The sequence below is a fragment of the Chrysemys picta genome, chromosome 19 (genome assembly GCF_011386835.1).
Source record: "Chrysemys picta bellii isolate R12L10 chromosome 19, ASM1138683v2, whole genome shotgun sequence".
In the NCBI taxonomy this organism is placed as follows: Eukaryota; Metazoa; Chordata; order Testudines; family Emydidae; genus Chrysemys; species Chrysemys picta.
The window spans coordinates 3,915,480-3,932,378 of NC_088809.1; the positions used below are offsets into that span (position 1 = coordinate 3,915,480).

At 53.0% G+C, this 16,899-nt stretch overlaps 1 protein-coding gene across 1 annotated transcript; it reads left to right on the forward strand.

Annotated features, from left to right (window-relative positions):
- Positions 1-1,595: 1,595 nt before the first annotated feature.
- On the forward strand, positions 1,596-16,646 carry NLE1 (notchless homolog 1). The gene is made up of 13 exons (XM_005298169.5): positions 1,596-1,741; positions 2,850-2,993; positions 3,582-3,799; positions 3,978-4,057; positions 4,668-4,744; positions 9,685-9,782; positions 10,998-11,190; positions 11,620-11,755; positions 12,142-12,188; positions 12,402-12,604; positions 12,942-13,101; positions 13,296-13,366; positions 14,294-16,646. Exons 1-13 carry the CDS (start codon positions 1,724-1,726, stop codon positions 14,304-14,306), a joined length of 1,458 nt encoding a protein of 485 aa, XP_005298226.1. The 5' UTR covers positions 1,596-1,723; the 3' UTR covers positions 14,307-16,646.
- The last annotated feature ends 253 nt before the right edge of the window (positions 16,647-16,899 follow it).

The window sequence follows — 16,899 nt, forward strand, 5'->3', positions numbered from 1 at the left end:
CATATTATGCCAGTGAAGGGACCGGCGGAAGTCCTACAATTCTGAAATGGGGGGGGGTGACTAAGTGTGAAATCTTGAGAGTGGATACCATTTTCAAACTTGCCTGTGATTTAGGCACTTAGGAGCCTAAATCCCATTGACTTAAAGTGCTACATCACATTTGAAAATGAGCCACAGGTTCCTAAGTCACTTAGGTGCTTTTGAAAACATTACCAGTAGCTTAGTGACAAAATCAATGACAAAAAAGGCCAGGGATGAGGATGGAAGTAGCGGTGGGAAGGCCTGACAATAATTTGATTTTTCTGACTTTGACAAAGGATCTGATCTTTGTTGTGGGCAGGGAGGGAATGATATTGATCTCCTTTGTGAAGTGCTTTGAGATCAACATGAAAAATGCTACCTAAGCACTAGGTATTATTAATTTATCAAAGCGGACTCTGCTTCCTCCCAAACGATTTGGATGGTTCCTCTCTTTTTTTAATCTGTCAAAATGATCTGGAACTAGAATATCAGACTGTACCAATATTTTCTGCAACTTTCTGCTGAGTCTTTGCTGAAGAGTAACAAGTGATTACAATCAGTATAGCGCTTAATGGTATGTACCGTCTAAGGCCCTGATCCTGTAACGAGCGCCATGGGAATGGACTCGTGAGGGACCACATGGGCGCAGTTTCTGCCTGCATAGAGCTTGTTGCAGAATGAGGGATGTTGTGGGATCACGACTGCAGGTCTTTCTAAAAGATGCTTTAGCTCTCTCAGAAGTTACGGACTTGATGCAGAAATTCCTGGGCAGGCTCTCGGGCCTGCGTTCTGCAGGAGGTCAGACTACATGACCACAATAAATCTCTGAGTTGAGACCTAAAGACTCCTGCTCTTTTAGAGGGATGCTGCCAAATTGAACTAGGCCCCAGAATAGGTTTGGTAAAAGCCACGTCTAAGATCTACAAACCCTAGGAGACAAAGTCTGAGAGAGGTTTCCATAAAATTACCAAAAGAAATAGGTTTCTGTCTGTATGTTTACAGTGACCTAGTCTTTGGCAAGGTTTGTAACCCAAACATTGCAGAGGGTCTAAACCACGACCGCCTGAGAACGAAATGAAACTGAGTCACCTCTTTTCCCTGTCCAGCTAAGAGATGCAAAAAGCAAACAAGCAGAGTCGCTGTAGAAACATACATTGCATTTTTACCACAATGCATGTGAATAAGCTCCGGTGATCTTGGTAACATAGGTGAGGCCATTTGTGGAGTGGTTTAATGCCTGTTAACATGACTGGATCCTTTTAAACACGCTAGGTACTATTCATGAAACTGAAAAACATTTGATACTTCCCCACTGCCAGAACCTGGATAGACCCTTGTGCCCTCATTTGGTGTGTCTTTCTTTTACAGTCTGGAGTGAAATAACTAAAATACTCCCATTCTCTTCTCTATTCCCTCTTTCCATGACAGCTTGCCCCCAGATGCTGGGTTTTTAAGGCTGGTTATTTTCTCTCTCCCTCACACTTTCGTGCAGAAATCTGCCCAGGGAATCTTTTTGTCCTATGGCAGCTTGACCCAGCTGTGTGCCTACATCACAGCTGCAATTCCCTTTGTCCAAGGATCGCTTGCTATAGCCGCTCTTCTCCAGCAGGTGGAAGCAGAGCTTCCCGGCCGAGCTGCAGCCCGGGCGCACAGAGATGAGCTCACCACTTCCTCTCCACGTGGGCAGGGCAGCAGTAAACACATGGCTGGGGGTGCCCAGGTGAGTGGGGGGTTTGCTGGGGCTTGGGGGCAGAGGAGGTGTCCCTAACCAAAACCCTTCCAGCAAGAGCTGCCTTCTGGCCCCCCTGGAGAGCCCTGTGGCTGCAAACGAAGCCAGAGCAGCCCATCGAGGGAGCTGGGATGAGGGGCCCTGCCCCATCCCTTCCTTCCTTTGGGGAGACCTAGCCGCTCCTGGGGTTGAAGGAGGGCGTCCCTCCCATTGTAAAGCCGGACCTTGGGGTGGTGTTTAACCCCCCCCCAGCTGCCAGGAGGGGGCTGCTGAGCGTAGGAGAGACCCCACTGCAGCAGGTGGGGCCCAGCCTGGGCTGAGAGATTTACCTGGGCAGGAGCAAGGAGCCGCGGGAGTGAATCGCCCCCCCGTCCCCAGTCTCCCCAGCCCCAGGGAAAGAGTTCGTGGCGGGGAGGAGGGGTTGGCCGAATGATCTGGGCTTTGGGGTTACTCGTGCAAAGGAGCCCAAGCCAGGGCGTCCCACTGGGTGACCAGATAGCAAATGTGAAAAATCGGGACATGGGGTGGGGGGTAATTGGAGCCTATATAAGAAAAAGACCCAAAAATCGGGACTGTCCCTATAAAATCGGGACATCTGGTCACCCTACGTCCTAGGAACACGTGGGGATGGTCACTGGGGCTGACATGAGGAGGAAGGGTCTGGACTCTGGAGCATTGCACTGAGCGGAATCGGGCAGGCTGACAATGTATCTCGGGGGAGCAGGTAGATGGTGGAGCTCTGGGTGTCAGGCTTCCCGGGTTCTGTACCTGCCTCTGCTGGGTGACCCAGGGGTTTTGTGCCCATTTCCCAGCCTGTAAAATGGGGATAATGGTCGGGGGTGTGTGTGTGTGTGTGGGGGGGGGGAACAGATGTGAGGGCTAATGGCAGGAAAGCACCTAGAGATCCTCTGATGACAGTCCCTGTGGAGATGCAGAGTGTCCGGTCACAGGGAGCTGTGGAGCAGTTCTCTGTCTGTGGTATACTCAGCGCTGCGTGGGTTTTGCTGGTGCCGATCTCTTTGGCCGCGGTGGTTTTGATTTATAGTCGCGCCGCACCTGGTGTGGGGCTGACCCCCCTGATGCAGGAATGCGCTTGCAGGTCGCCACGATGCAAGGGGACGTGGAGAGGCTGCTGATCCTGTTCAAAGATGAGGCTGGCGAGATCTTGGGGTCCCCCTTTGATGTGCCCGTTGATATCACGCCGGAGAAGCTGCAGCTGGTCTGCAACGCACTGCTCCAGAAGGTACTTCCCAAGGGGCCTCTGTGCGCCCCCCGCTGCTCTAATGGGGGTGCAGCAAACTGCTGGTATCCACAGGCTTCATCCCAGCCCCATCCGGGGAGTGGGATTGCACAGGGGGATGAGGCTTTTCTCGGTGTTGGGATGCTTAGAACCACTCCTGCTGGGCCAGGGCCAGAGCCCCCAGTCAGTCAGTTGTGGGAAAGTGAGAGATGAGCAGTGGGATCTCTGCTGCAATGCCCATGGCTCTGCTCCTTCTGGCTGTATAGACGCCATTCGTAGCACTGCCTGGGCCTGCCCTGCCAGGGACTCTGTCCCCAGGACTCCCTAGATGCTGAGGGATTGGCACAGACGTGGGGGGGGGTGTGTGTCTGTCTGTCTTTCCCATCCACCCTAGGGCAGATTTGTTAACCACTGCATCAGTTCTGAGCTAGTGCCTCTCCCCAGCCTGGGGCTGCCCTGGGAAGGAGTAACAGGAAGCACACAGGGTCCCAAACTGTTTTCCGGGCCGGGGGATGGGAGAACAGGACGGCTGTATGAGCCAGTCCTGCTGAAATCTGCCCCTGGCTAGTGCCTCTGCCTCTTGTCACACAGGAGGAGCCGCTGCCCTTGGCCTTCTACGTCCACGATGCTGAAATCGTCACGTCGCTGGAGAAGACCCTGGCGGGGCAGGTGGTGGAGACGGAGAGAGTCCTCGACATCATCTACCAGCCCCAGGCTGTATTCAAAGTGCGGGCAGTGACGCGATGCACCAGCTCTTTGGAGGGGCACACCGAGGCTGTCATCTCCGTAGCCTTCAGCCCCACTGGAAAGTAAGGGCAGGAGGGCTGGGGATTGCCGGGCGGGAGGCAGGACCGCGCCGAATGGCTGGAGAACAAGGCTGCCAAAGGTTATAACCCCCTGGTAGTGGGGAGGGGGGAACGGACCGGGAAGGAGCCTCGGCACCACCTGCCACCCTGAGCCCAGACAGCCTCTTCCTCACCATCTCAGGTACCTGGCGAGCGGCTCCGGTGACACCACCGTGCGCTTCTGGGACCTCAGCACAGAGACGCCACACTTCACGGCCAAAGGTGGGTGCAACGGGCGAGGGGGGACCCCATGGGGTGTTCTGAGTCTGTGCCCATCCCTCCTGATAGCCTCGCCGGGCAGCAGAGCATGGCCCCTGGGTTCCCTGAGTTGCTCATGCTCCAGAGGGTAGCGGTGGCTCTGCAATGCTGATGAGTTCACCAGGTCGCCCCAGCCGCTGCTCCCTCTGCCCCCGCCTCCCCCCAGCTTCCCTTCGTGGGGAGACTGCTGAGCTGGGCTCGTTGCAGTGACTCGGTTCCCCCATGTGTGCAGCGCGGTCCCGTTCCGGGGCACTTTGCATACAGGGGTCGGGGCTTTGGGCCTGGTGCTGGCTCGGTGTGAGAAGCACATCACCGAGTGAGCACTGCACATGTTGTGCAAGCTGCCTCGATTCCTGGGCCCGGCTGTTCCCCTCCCGGACGTGCTCTACAAGTGCCCAGGCCACGGCTCAACAAGAAGAGCAGCTGCTCACTGAGCTAGCAAAGCGCAGGAAGTCAGGCTGGAACGAGTGCAGGGGAGTCCTGTTCCCTCCCCAGACCACAGCTGCCCCTTGAAGACAGGGCCACCTCCAGGATGGGGGGCTCTCCTCACCCCTGCACTCTCTCCGGTCGGCAGGTCACAGGCATTGGGTCCTCAGCATCGCCTGGTCTCCCGACGGCAGGAAGCTCGCCTCAGGGTGCAAAAACAGTCAGGTATGTGTCGGCTTTGGCTCAACGAGGGGCCGGATTCCTCTGTGCGGGGCCAGGCCTGGGCGTGGGGTGGGGAGATCTGCCCCGGAGACATCTCATGGAGAGCTCTCTTCCTCTCTGGGGGAGCCCTCGCACCCCCATCGATGGACTGAAACCAGACTGGGCCAGCACCAGCCTCCTGGGTTATGAGTCTGCCCCTCTCACCGCCGTGGAAGGAGTAACGCGGCTGGGTCTTTGTTCAAACCCGGGCGTGGAACTGGAGAGCAGGAATCCCTGTGGCCTGGAGGGAAATCGGCGGTGGCTGGGTTATGATGGATGTGTCCGGTTGCTCCTGTGATAGTCGTCGGGTCTAGGCCAATGGAACACAACTGCACTTTAGCTACTCGCCCAGGCGTTCCCACGAGGGGCTCGGAGGCACATCCCCAGCAGGAGATCCGCACGCTGCTGGGGTTCATTGACACGGGTTTGCAAAGATCCCTTTGAGCAGCCCTGGTTGGTTGTTTGGTGCGTTGTGTCCTGTGCTGCCCCCTGCAGGCAGCTCTCCATGCTGCGTGGTTGGGAGACCAGCTCCTGGACATTCCCTCTGTCTAGCTGCGGGGTGCGTACAGGCTGTAGGGGCTGTGCCTTTGGCTGGCACTTGCAGAGCGGTGAATCTCTCTGGAGCCTGATGGCGGGTGCCTTGCTGGCATCACTCCCTCGCCAGTGCAGCTGCTGATGCAGCCTCGGTCCTGCTGTGGATTCTGGTGTTTATTATGAACGGCAGCAGCGCCTAAAGGGCCCGGCTGAGATCAGGGCCTCGCTGCGCTAGAGGCTGGAGAGACTCTGCCCCAAAGTAGGCGGGACAAAGGGAGGGGAAGGGAAACAAGCCCAGAGACAGGTGGTTTACCCGAGGTCACCGGCAGAGCTGGGGATAGAACCCAGGGCTCCAGAATCCCAGGCACTGGGCCATGCTGAGCCGGGCTCTGCTGCAGGCTAAGTGCTGTCGGTCTCCAGGGTGGGGGGCGTGTGTTTAAACCCTGCAAGCAGCAGTGGCATTGACTCCTCACCTGCACCCGTCAGAGCCAACTCCCTGCTTAGCGCTCCCCGGGGTTTGTTCTCTTTGTGTGTCGCTGGCTTGGCCAGTCCCTGTGGGAGAACAGATTGCCGGGAATATTCGGGTTCAGCGCTCTGACGCTCCCGTCTCCGAGCCTGGGAGCCGGGTGAACAGCATTGAAGCAGGGCCGTTCCCCACAGGCCGGACATACTCCTGTGCTGCTCTTGCCGCGTTGGAGACCCCGTGGCTCGGTCGGGGGCTTGTATTCTGGCAGAAGCACAGGGCAGCTGGTGCTGTACCTTTAAGGGTTAGCTCCTTGTTTGGGAGGCTGCTTGCTTGCTGGGAATGGGCCCCGGGGAGGTAGCTCTTCGCTTAGAGAGCCGCAGTGGGACGTGCTTGTTGCCACTACTGAGAGGTTTTGTTGTTTCAGAATCCCAGGCTCAGCTGTCCCTGCTCCTTCAGGGCGCAGGGCCTGCCGGGCACCCTCCTGGGTCTTCTCTCCTCATTGTAGCAAGCTGGGCCTGCCTGTGGGTAGCCATTGTGAGCAGCCATGCGGGATGGTGGTGTGGTTGAGACATGGGCCTGGGACTGAGGGTTCTGTCCCCAGCTCTCCTGCAGCCTCCCTGTGTGATCTTGGGCAAGTCCTTTCATCTCGCCGGGCCTCAGTTTCCTTCTGTAAAATGAGGATGATAATCCGTCCTTTCCCTCTCGGGTCTCTTGCTGTGTGTTTATACAGCACCTAGCGCAACGAGGCTCCAGTCTCAGCTGGGACCGCTAGGCACTGCTGGAGCGCTGCTAACAGTAACGACTCCTAACCCAGCCGCCAGCACGCTTGGGGAAAGGACAGCCTCATTCCTTTGCCTCCGCTCCGAGTCAGCTGGGATTGAACCACCGCTAAGAAGAGGGGGACTGACTTCCCCTGGGATCGGTTTAGAGAAATGAGAGCAGAGGAGCCTGAGCTGCCTGGCCTGCTGTCAGCCTGGAGACGGCCCATTTATACCGTTAACTCGGTGCCAAGCATCTGCAGTTAGGTGCCACTCGGGAGGCAGTTAAGAACATAAGAACGGTCATACCGGATCAGACCAAAGGTCCATCTAGCCCAGTATCCTGTCTACCGACAGTGGCCAATGCCAGGTGCCCCAAAGGGAGTGAACCTAACAGGCAATGATCAAGTGATCTCTCTCCTGCCATCCATCTCCATCCTCTGACAGACAGAGGCTAGGGACACCATTCCTTACCCGTCCTGGCTAATAGCCATTAATGGACTTAACCACCATGAATTTATCCAGTTCTCTTTTAAATGCTGTTATAGTCCTAGCCTTCACAACCTTCTCAGGTAAGGAGTTCCACAAGTTGACTGTGCGCTGCGTGAAGAAGAACTTCCTTTTATTTGTTTTAAACCTGCTGCCTATTAATTTCATTTGATGACCCCCTAGTTCTTGTATTATGGGAATAAGTAAATAACTTTTCCTTATCCACTTTCTCCACATCACTCATGATTTTATAGACCTCTATCATATCCCCCCTTAGTCTCCTCCTTTCCAAGCTGAAGAGTCCTAGCCTCTTTAATCTCTCCTCATATGGGACCCATTCCAAACCCTTAATCATTTTAGTTGCCCTTTTCTGAACCTTTTCTAGTGCCAGTATGTCTTTTTTGAGATGAGGAGACCACATCTGTACGCAGTATTCGAGATGAGGGCGTACCATCGATTTATATAAGGGCAATAATATATTCTCAGTCTTATTCTCTATCCCCTTTTTAATGATTCCTAACATCCTGTTTGCTTTTTTGACCGCCTCTGCACACTGCATGGACGTTTTCAGAGAACTATCCACGATGACTCCAAGATCTTTTTCCTGACTTGTTGTAGCTAAATTAGCCCCCATCATATTGTATGTATAGTTGGGGTTATTTTTTCCAATGTGCATTACTTTAAATTTATCCACATTAAATTTCATTTGCCATTTTGTTGCCCAGTCACTTAGTTTTGTGAGATTTTTGAAGTTCTTCACAGTCTGCTTTGGACTTAACTATCTTTAGCAGTTTAGTATCATCTGCAAACTTTGACACCTCACTGTTTACCCCTTTCTCCAGATCATTTATGAATAAGTTGAATAGGATCGGTCCGAGGACTGACCCTTGGGGAACACCACTAATTACCCCTCTCCATTCTGAGAATTTACCATTTATTCCTACCCTTTGTTCCCTGTCTTTTAACCAGTTCTCAATCCATGAAAGGACCTTCCCTTTTATCCCATGGCAGCTTAATTTACATAAGAGCCTTTGGTGAGGGACCTTGTCAAAGGCTTTCTGGAACTCTAAGTACACTATGTCCACTGGATCCCCCTTGTCCACATGTTTGTTGACCCCTTCAAAGAATTCTAATAGATTAGTAAGACACGATTTCCCTTTACAGAAACCATGTTGACTATTGCTCAACAGTTTGTTTTTCTATGTGTCGGACAATTTTATTCTTAACTATTGTTTCGACTAATTTGCCCGGTACAGACGTTAGACTTACCGGTCTGTAATTGCCAGGATCACCTCTAGAGCCCTTTTTAAATATTGGCGTTACATTAGCTAACTTCCAGTCATTGGGTACAGAAGCCGATTTAAAGGACAGGTTACAAATCTTAGTTAACAGTTCCGCAACTTCACATTTGAGTTCTTTCAGAACTCTTGGGTGAATGCCATCTGGTCCCGGTGACTTGTTAATGTTAAGTTTATCAATTAATTCCAAAACCTCCTCTCGTGACACTTCAATCTGTGACAGTTCCTCAGATTTGTCACCTACAAAAGCCAGCTCAGGTTTGGGAATCTCCCTAATATCCTCAGCCGTGAAGACTGAAGCAAAGAATCCATTTAGTTTCTCCGCAATGACTTTATCGTCTTTAAGCACTCCTTTTGTATCTCGATCATCAAGGGGCCCCACTGGTTGTTGAGCAGGCTTCCTGCTTCTGATGTACTTAAAAAACATTTTGTTATTACCTTTGGAGTTTTTGGCTAGCCGTTCTTCAAACTCCTCTTTGGCTTTTCTTATTACATTCTTGCACTTAATTTGGCAGCGTTATGCTCCTTTCTATTTGCCTCACTAGGATTTGACTTCCACTTTTTAAAGGAAGTCTTTTTATCTCTCACTGCTTCTTTTACATGGTTGTTAAGCCACGGTGGCTCTTTTTTCGTTCTTTTACTGTGTTTCTTAATTTGGGGTATACATTGAAGTTGGGCCTCTATTATGGTGTCTTTAAAAAGCGCCCATGCAGCTTGCAGGGATTTCACTTTAGTCACTGTACCTTTTAACTTCTGTTTAACTAACCCCCTCATTTTTGCATAGTTCCCCCTTTTGAAATTAAATGCCACAGTGTTGGGCTGTTGAGATGTTCTTCCCACCACAGGGACGTTCTGGTTTAAACTAACCCTGTGAGCTGTTCTGCTCCAGTTCCTGGCCTCCCCTGGGCAAATGATTAATGCCTCAGCTCCTTGGAGGAGCATTTATTCAGAAGGCAAGAAAAACCCAATAAAAAGCCAGCGTGTGTCCCACCTGCAGAGTCCGATAATAACCACCGTTTAGCACGTCCTGGCTCTCCCAGCGCTCGGCAGGCATTGGCACTGGGTGTGGACAGCTCAAGCGGGCCTGCGAAAAGAGCTGGATAATTTGATGGCTGATGGTTTTGCAGCAGTGTGGGCTAAGATGGGGGTGAACAAAATCTCCTGCCTCAGGGTGTCACCTGGTGGCTGCCGAGGTCAGGAAAGGAATCCACTCTTCATCCCCCTGCCCGAGCCAAGGTCCATCCTTGCACTCTTGGCCTGGAGTAGCTGGACTGGAAGGGCAAATGGAGCGTGACTTTCCCCGGGATGCCCGTTGGGTGGTAGCTGTGATCTAGCCACCTCGCTTGCTCTGTTGTACAGATATTTCTCTGGGACCCAGACACAGGGAATCAGATTGGCAGGGTGCTCGCCGGACACTCCAAATGGATCACGTGGCTGTGTTGGGAACCACTCCACATGTAAGTGACCTTCAGGCCAGCCTCCTTGCTTTGCCAGCGAGGAGAGGCCTGCCCCTTGCCTTGGTGATGGCAGAGTAAGTATGTACAGAGTGATGCTGAAAAGCAGCCAGTGAATTGGGCACTGAGCTGGGAGCCAGGAGACCCAGGCTCTAGTCCCAGCTCTGCCCCCAACCTGTGATGCAACCTTGGGCTTGGCATGGCTCTCTTGTGCCTCAGTTTCCCCTGCTGTATAATGGAGATAGTGATGCCAGCTCTCCTTTCTAACGAGCTTTGAGATGGATGGATAAAAGGCTAGGGTAAGTTTCAGGAGCCTTTGCTTTATGTTTTCAAAGCGCTGTGCAAATGTTACCCCAGCCTTGTTCCTGGGAGGTGAGGCTGTGCTACCTCCATTGTACACGGGGGAGAGCGCGGGGAGCTGGGGGTGGCTTACCCAGAGCTGCGCAGAGAGTTGTAGTTAGAGCTGCGATTAGCACCTGGCTGGTCCTGGCTCCCAGTCCTGTGTGCCAATCACTAGCCCATGGTGTCTATGCCTCATGCACCCTGCCCACGCTGACTGCTCCGCCTGCGCCCCCTGCAGCCCCAGCCGCCTCTGCCATCTGGTTAATTTCTCCCGCAGGCTGATTAACCGCACAAGCTCTTTATCCCCTCCATCTGAGAAAGCTCCACCTCCAAGAGAGGCGGGGGGGGGGGGGGGCTGTAGACGATCCAAGAGGTTATCAACATTAAAAATAGCCCCTATGGAGCAGAGCCTTGCAAATTGAATTCCTCAGTAGGAAATCCTAGCGATTTGGAAATAATTAACTGGATTAACGAAAACTGGTTATAAAAGGAGGAGCGGGGGATGGGGAGGAGGTCGAAGATCCTGCCTGTGCTCTGGAGAACTCAGGATCTGTGTCTCCAGCCAGCCAGGCAGGCTCCTTGCTCCATTCCTGCAGAGAGGGATGAGCAGCATTTCCACTGCCTTGCACTCCAGGCTCTGCCAGTCCTCTCCTTGATTGGCGCGTGCAGTGGTCATGTTGCAGGCTTGGTGCCAGCTGTTAACTGACCTGTCCCTTCTTAGCTTGAGAGCAGAGGTCAAATGGGAGGGTTGCCTTTCTGTAAGGATGCCCTTAACTCTCCCCAGCCATGGAGCTGATGCAGACCCAGTCGATGCGTGGGAAGAGGAGGCCAGATTTGCTGTCCTGCGCCTTCACTGGCTTCCAATTTTCCTTCTAGAAATCCCGAGTGCCGCTACTTGGCCAGTGCCTCCAAGGACTGCAGCATCCGCATCTGGGACACCGTCACGGGCCGGTGCGATAAGATCCTCACCGGGCACACGCAGTCGGTCACGTGCGTGAAGTGGGGCGGAGATGGCCTGCTCTTCTCCTCCTCCCAGGACAGAACCATCAAGGTCTGGAGAGGCCAGGATGTAAGTGCGGCAGCCTGGCGTGGGTCGACTTCGACGCCAGGGGCCTGGGCGGGGAGGTAGCGCAAATAAAACGATGCATCAAACCTTTTTTGTTGTTCCTAAAAGTTGGAAATAACCAAGTTGTCGCCCATCCTGGCCCTGCATTGCCTCGTGGCTTTAGCTGCATGTGCTCGCTTGCTTTCTGGGCAGAGGCAGCACATGCCACCCATGGCTCAACAGCACCCCCCTCTGGCGGATTTAAGGAACCGCGATGATTGTTTCCAATTGGAATCTCGTCTGCTCCTTGGAAGCTGGGATGTCCCATGGTCTGATCCTGGCACTGCCCATAGCTGATGGAAGGTGTAGCCGGGAGGTCCTGTGGACTAATCCTTGCACTGCTGCTGTCTCCCTGTGAGTCCCTTTCTAAGCAGGTGGCTTTTTTGCTTTCAGGGAATTCTCTGCCGCACCCTGCAGGGCCACGGGCACTGGGTGAACACCATGGCTCTGAGCACCGACTACGTTCTCCGCACAGGGGCCTTTGAACCCGCCGAAGCCTCTGTCAACCCGCAAGACATGAGTGGCACCCGTAAGAGCATTAAGTACATTGCAGGCTGGAGAGGAATCGGGGGAGGAGGTAGCATGGCCCAGTGGGTAGGGCACAGCACTAAGAGTCAGAAGACCTGGCTTCTATTCCAAGGTCACATGGGGGAGCTGGGTCCCCCCCGTTTCTCTGTCTAGAAAATAAAACCATGAGCACCGCAGATTGGGAATGCTACACAAGCACTGCATTTCATTGTTAAAAGTGTGACCCTCTGAAGAGGACGTTGTTCTAAACCCCTCACAATGTCCCTGTCAAAATCCTTCTTGAGTCACAAATCTGGAGGGAGAAGATGTCTTAGATCCTGGCTTTAGAGATGTTACACTTTTCCTTTAAGCTCCCGATCGCTAATCTCCCTTCTCTCCTGCACACAGTGGCAGAACTGAAAGAGAAGGCGCAGCACAGGTACGACCAAGTCAGGGTAAGTCTCCGTTAAGAAATCCCCCCCCCGCTCCCCCATGCCAGGCTTCCTATCGTTGCTGCTGACAAAAAAACGAATAAATAAATCTACGTGACTGGTTAAAGATTTCCTCCAGTTTATGTCTGCGTCGGCTTTGCGTCTGAGCTGTGAGAGGCTCAGTCTGTGTGAGCCGAGGCTCAGTGCTGGGGTGCGCTGATTGTTTGTTGATCGCAGGGGCAGGGACCGGAAAGGCTAGTGTCTGGATCAGATGACTTCACGCTGTTCCTGTGGGCCCCAGCAGAGGACAAGAAGGCGCTGGAGAGAATGACTGGCCACCAGGCATTGATCAACCAAGTGCTCTTCTCCCCAGACACCCGGATAATAGCCAGTGCTTCCTTTGACAAGTCCATCAAGCTCTGGGATGGCAGGACGGGAAAGTAGGTTCTCTCGTTCTATTACAGATGCGAGGTTTGCAGTTCACTCCATGCAGTAACACAGAAGGAAATGCGCCTGTCTCCCTGCCATGGCTGAGCCAGGACCTTCCCCTCTGCAGCCTTGCATGCGCGCACACGCGCACACACACACACACAGTAGTTACCTTTTGCTTTTGAGGTCGTGCACCTAGTGATTAGAGCAGGGCATTCGGACTCTGAGCTCCTGGTTCCCTGCTGTGCCACTGACTTACTGTGACCTTGGGCATGTCCCTTGTATCTCTGATTCAGAGCATGCGTGTGTGTCTAACAGCCCATCTCCACCCCTTCTCATCTCTGTCAGATACCTCACCTCCCTGAGAGGGCACGTCTCTGCTGTTTACCAGATCGCCTGGTCTGCAGACAGCCGCCTCCTGGTGAGCGGGAGCAGTGACAGCACGCTGAAGGTGTGGGACGCCAAGACGGGGAAGCTGGCCATCGATCTCCCCGGCCATGCAGACGAGGTAGGATGCCGTTCGCCGAGGGGCTCACAGTAACCCGCCTAGAGAGGGCAGAGGGCTCTCAAATGCTGTGGCCACCACCAGTGTCTCTGAACAGCTGGGGGTGTCTTCTGCCAGGGGCCTGAGGTTCTTCCCTGCCACCGGGGCTGCGTGGCCCTAAAGGAGTGACGGGAGCGCCTCTCTCTCTTTGTTGGTAGGTGTTTGCAGTGGATTGGAGCCCGGATGGACAGCGAGTAGCCAGTGGAGGGAAAGATAAGTGTTTAAGGATGTAAGTATCCCCTGGGGCCTGTCCCCAAGAAGCAGAGCATGGCGTCTGTGCACTCTGTGTATATTAACACAGCCTGCAAAGGAATGCACTGAGGGGCGCATTCTGTATATGGAACCACTGGGCCCATGGTCACCGTCTCGCTTCACCCAACAAGCTGGGCTTTTGTTATGATTAGTCTTATAGGAGCCCCCAGGAGCCCAGCTGAGTTTGGGGCACCATCATGTGAGGTGTTGCACAAACACATGGTAAGGGACAGCCCCTACCCCAAAGAGGTTACAGTCTGAATACAGTCAGGTCTTCGGGTTCTCAGTTAATTCTGCACAGCGAAACCATTAGGCTCTACTCCTGCCTTTTTGCTGAGCTTGCATTCCATTCAGTTCTGATGCCTGGGGACCCTCGCTTGCATTGGTCTCTGCCCCAGGCTGAGCCTCTCACGGCACAAAGGGAAAGCTGACCTGAGCAGAACATCAAGAACCCTTTTTCCCCCCTTTGGAAGAGAATTTCCCTTGAGAAACTGGGCTGCTGGGCCATATTCCAGATTGATTGGCACCTGTGCCTAGCTACCCTAGCGAGGAGCCCTTCTGCACTCCCCGAGGTGGAGGGATAGACATGCATGGAAGTCAATATGACGGCAGAATTTAGCCCCTGTTCTCTGTACCAGCTGTCACTGCTGTGCTAGCAGTTGGCCAACCTTGGGGAAGGGACACCAGAGCAATCAGTCTCAGGTCCTCTCTTTCCAGCCTTGTTCTCCCCCCTCCAGACCTGTGCATACAGGATTCCCCCGTGATCCAGTGGCCAGTTAACTGCGCTCACCGTATGAATCTAGTGCAAAGTGCCTCGCTGTGCCGCTCTGCTGTCTGTGGCGGATGGTGCGAAAGCCGGAGCTGGTGCTGGGCTGATGACACCCGATGTCCTTTTCATTTGCAGATGGAGACGATAGGAGCAGTGAAAAGAACCTGCCGGTTCTAACTGGCCCTGTCCGTATGGCCGGGCCTGGCAGCTAACCCGCTCAGCGTGGACTGTGGTGTTCTGCCTCTTGCACACCGTACTAGCTCTCCCTGATTAATTTCTGTGAGGGGAGATTGGTTCGCATTAAATCTGAATCACAAAGAACTTGCCCTTCTGCATCCAGATGACTTTGTCTGCAACCATTAGTACACCCGGACCTCTGCTAGCTCCGATTCAGCCTGGTTTCTGTTGAAACTTCTGCAGCCTATGCTCTCTGGAGGAGAGAGTGAAGAGGGGGCGGGGGTCTGGTCATACTGTTTCCTTTCCTGGCAAATGGAGCCTGCAGGGGCTAAAGCTTTTAGTGGGGACAGAAAAGCACGTCCTTTCCTGACCCCCGGAGAGAGAATGGGGAAAAGCGTCACACTGTTACCTTGCAAAATTCTACTCGCCCGTTTTGCCTGGGGCAAAGAACTGTTTAACGGTAAGTAAGAGAGCCTTGGCCGCCTTCATTATTAGGGTGAGGGGAGCAAGGTGGCTTTGCCCCTGGGCTGTCAGACCTTTCCCCTTACGTATCATTCACTCTGTTGGCAATAGCCCAACCCACCTTAGTCTAAGGAACCCACTTCTGCTTGGCTGTTTGTTCCGAACCAGGGCAGGAGGGAGCAGGCGTGAAATGAAAACTGGTGCAGACGCTGTGTCGAGTTTCCAGGTCTCAGTTGTTCCCTGAATTGCGGAGAAGTGGCGCGCGTGCCTGAGTGAATCCGTGACCCCTCCCTGTTCCATGCATGTTGCCTGGCTCGGGTGCACCGTGCACTGGGAGGCTGCTACTGTGTCTCTTGCGTTCTGTTGAGGGTTGTCTGTAGGGTTGAGATTGTCTCTAAAGGCTGCTCCTGGGCCTTTGAAGTCAATGGCAAAACTCCCCTTGACTTCCGTGGCGCAGAATTGGTCCCTTACTGAGTTTATCTGGTGCATTTCCTCTGTCAGATGGGTGCAGGGAGCTGTGTCACTTGTCCTATTTCAAAATCCAGTGTGTTCATATTTGTTCAGTTGTTCATAGCCCACATGGAGCGGGTTTTAAGTTAATGCAGCCCATCACTCTGGGAGGCAGGTCAACCTGGATTTAGCTTTCACTTCCAATGAAGTTTAAGAAGAGTGCAAGTCCAGATATGATTAATAAGGAGCAGATAGAATAATGTCGAGTTCTCTGTCACAATTGCAATAAATTTACATTAAAGACCAAAGCACTCGCTCTCTCTCTGGCGCTCCTTTGTTGTGGTTTGTGCTGGATGTTCAGCAAACAGTTGTTTGGGGTTTTTATTCAATCTCTGTAGTAAACTTTAGAGTTGTTGATTGATCCTGGCTTGGGGATTGCTGTGCAAGCCTAACACGGTGTGGAGAATGCCAACGACGGGCTTGGAAAGGAAGAGGAAGACAGTCCAGCGATTAGGGCTATAGCCTCAGACTTGGGAGACATGAGTTTAAATCCCTGATCTGCCACAGGCTTTCCCTCTGACGTTGGGCAAGTCATTTAGGGCTTGTCTACAGTGCCACTTACAGCGCTGAAACTTTCCTCGCTCAGGGGTGTGAAAAAACATTTCCCCCCTCCCCCCCGAGCGATGCAAGTTTCAGTGCTGTAAAGTGGTAGTATAGATAGTGCTACAGCGCTGGGAGCTGTGCTGGGAGCTATTCCCCTCGCGGAGGTGGGCTTTTTACAGCGTTGGGAGAGCGCTGCTGCCTCTGCCCCCCTCCAGAAGCACAAATGCCAGAGGAGCAGACAGCTGGTGTGAGTTCCCCACCCTCCCAGGGGTAGTGGAGCTCAGACTCCCAGCCACGCAACGGCGGCAGATTCCGGCCGCAGGCTCTGTCCCCCAGTCGCAGGGCCCAGCGGGCTCCATCCCCCGGTCCCACACCCATCCACCCTATCACCCCGGGCCCATGCTGCCTCCCTACCCACTTCCCCATCCGACCAAGGCTTAACCTGGCTTGCCAGGCCTGCATAAGTCTGCTGTGAAAAGTGATATTTGTATGTTTGTTAATATCACTTTTCGCTGCCTCCCAGCTAGCTAGCAAGTCTGCTGCTGTGAAAAGTGTTGTTAACAAACATACAAATATCACTTTTCACAGCAGCAGACTTACTAGCTGGCAAATTTTTAAAAAAACCCAAAAGCAAAAAAAAGGAAAAGAAACAACAACAAAAGACAAGAACATGCAAAGCACCTTGTTTGTGTTTCTATTCTGTATAGGTCCAGTAAAGAATACACACAACTATCTGTTATTTGTATTATTGAATCTGGGGGGAAAAATATATATAAATAAATTACTATGATTTGGACATGTGCATATTTATTTATTTTTCCTAAAGTTCATTAAGTATTTTAGGAGCAATTGTCTGGTGGCCGCACTCTGAGGTCACCAAAAAATGTGTTGTGAGAACCCGGGAAATAACCAACCTAGATCTATAGGTAAAGGGGTAATAAGGCCAATATTGCTCAGCTGGGAAGTACATCAGGAGACCCAGAAACTAATGGAGCCTGAGGCATTCTGTGACAAAGATGCCTGAACAACAGCTATCCCCTACACACCTT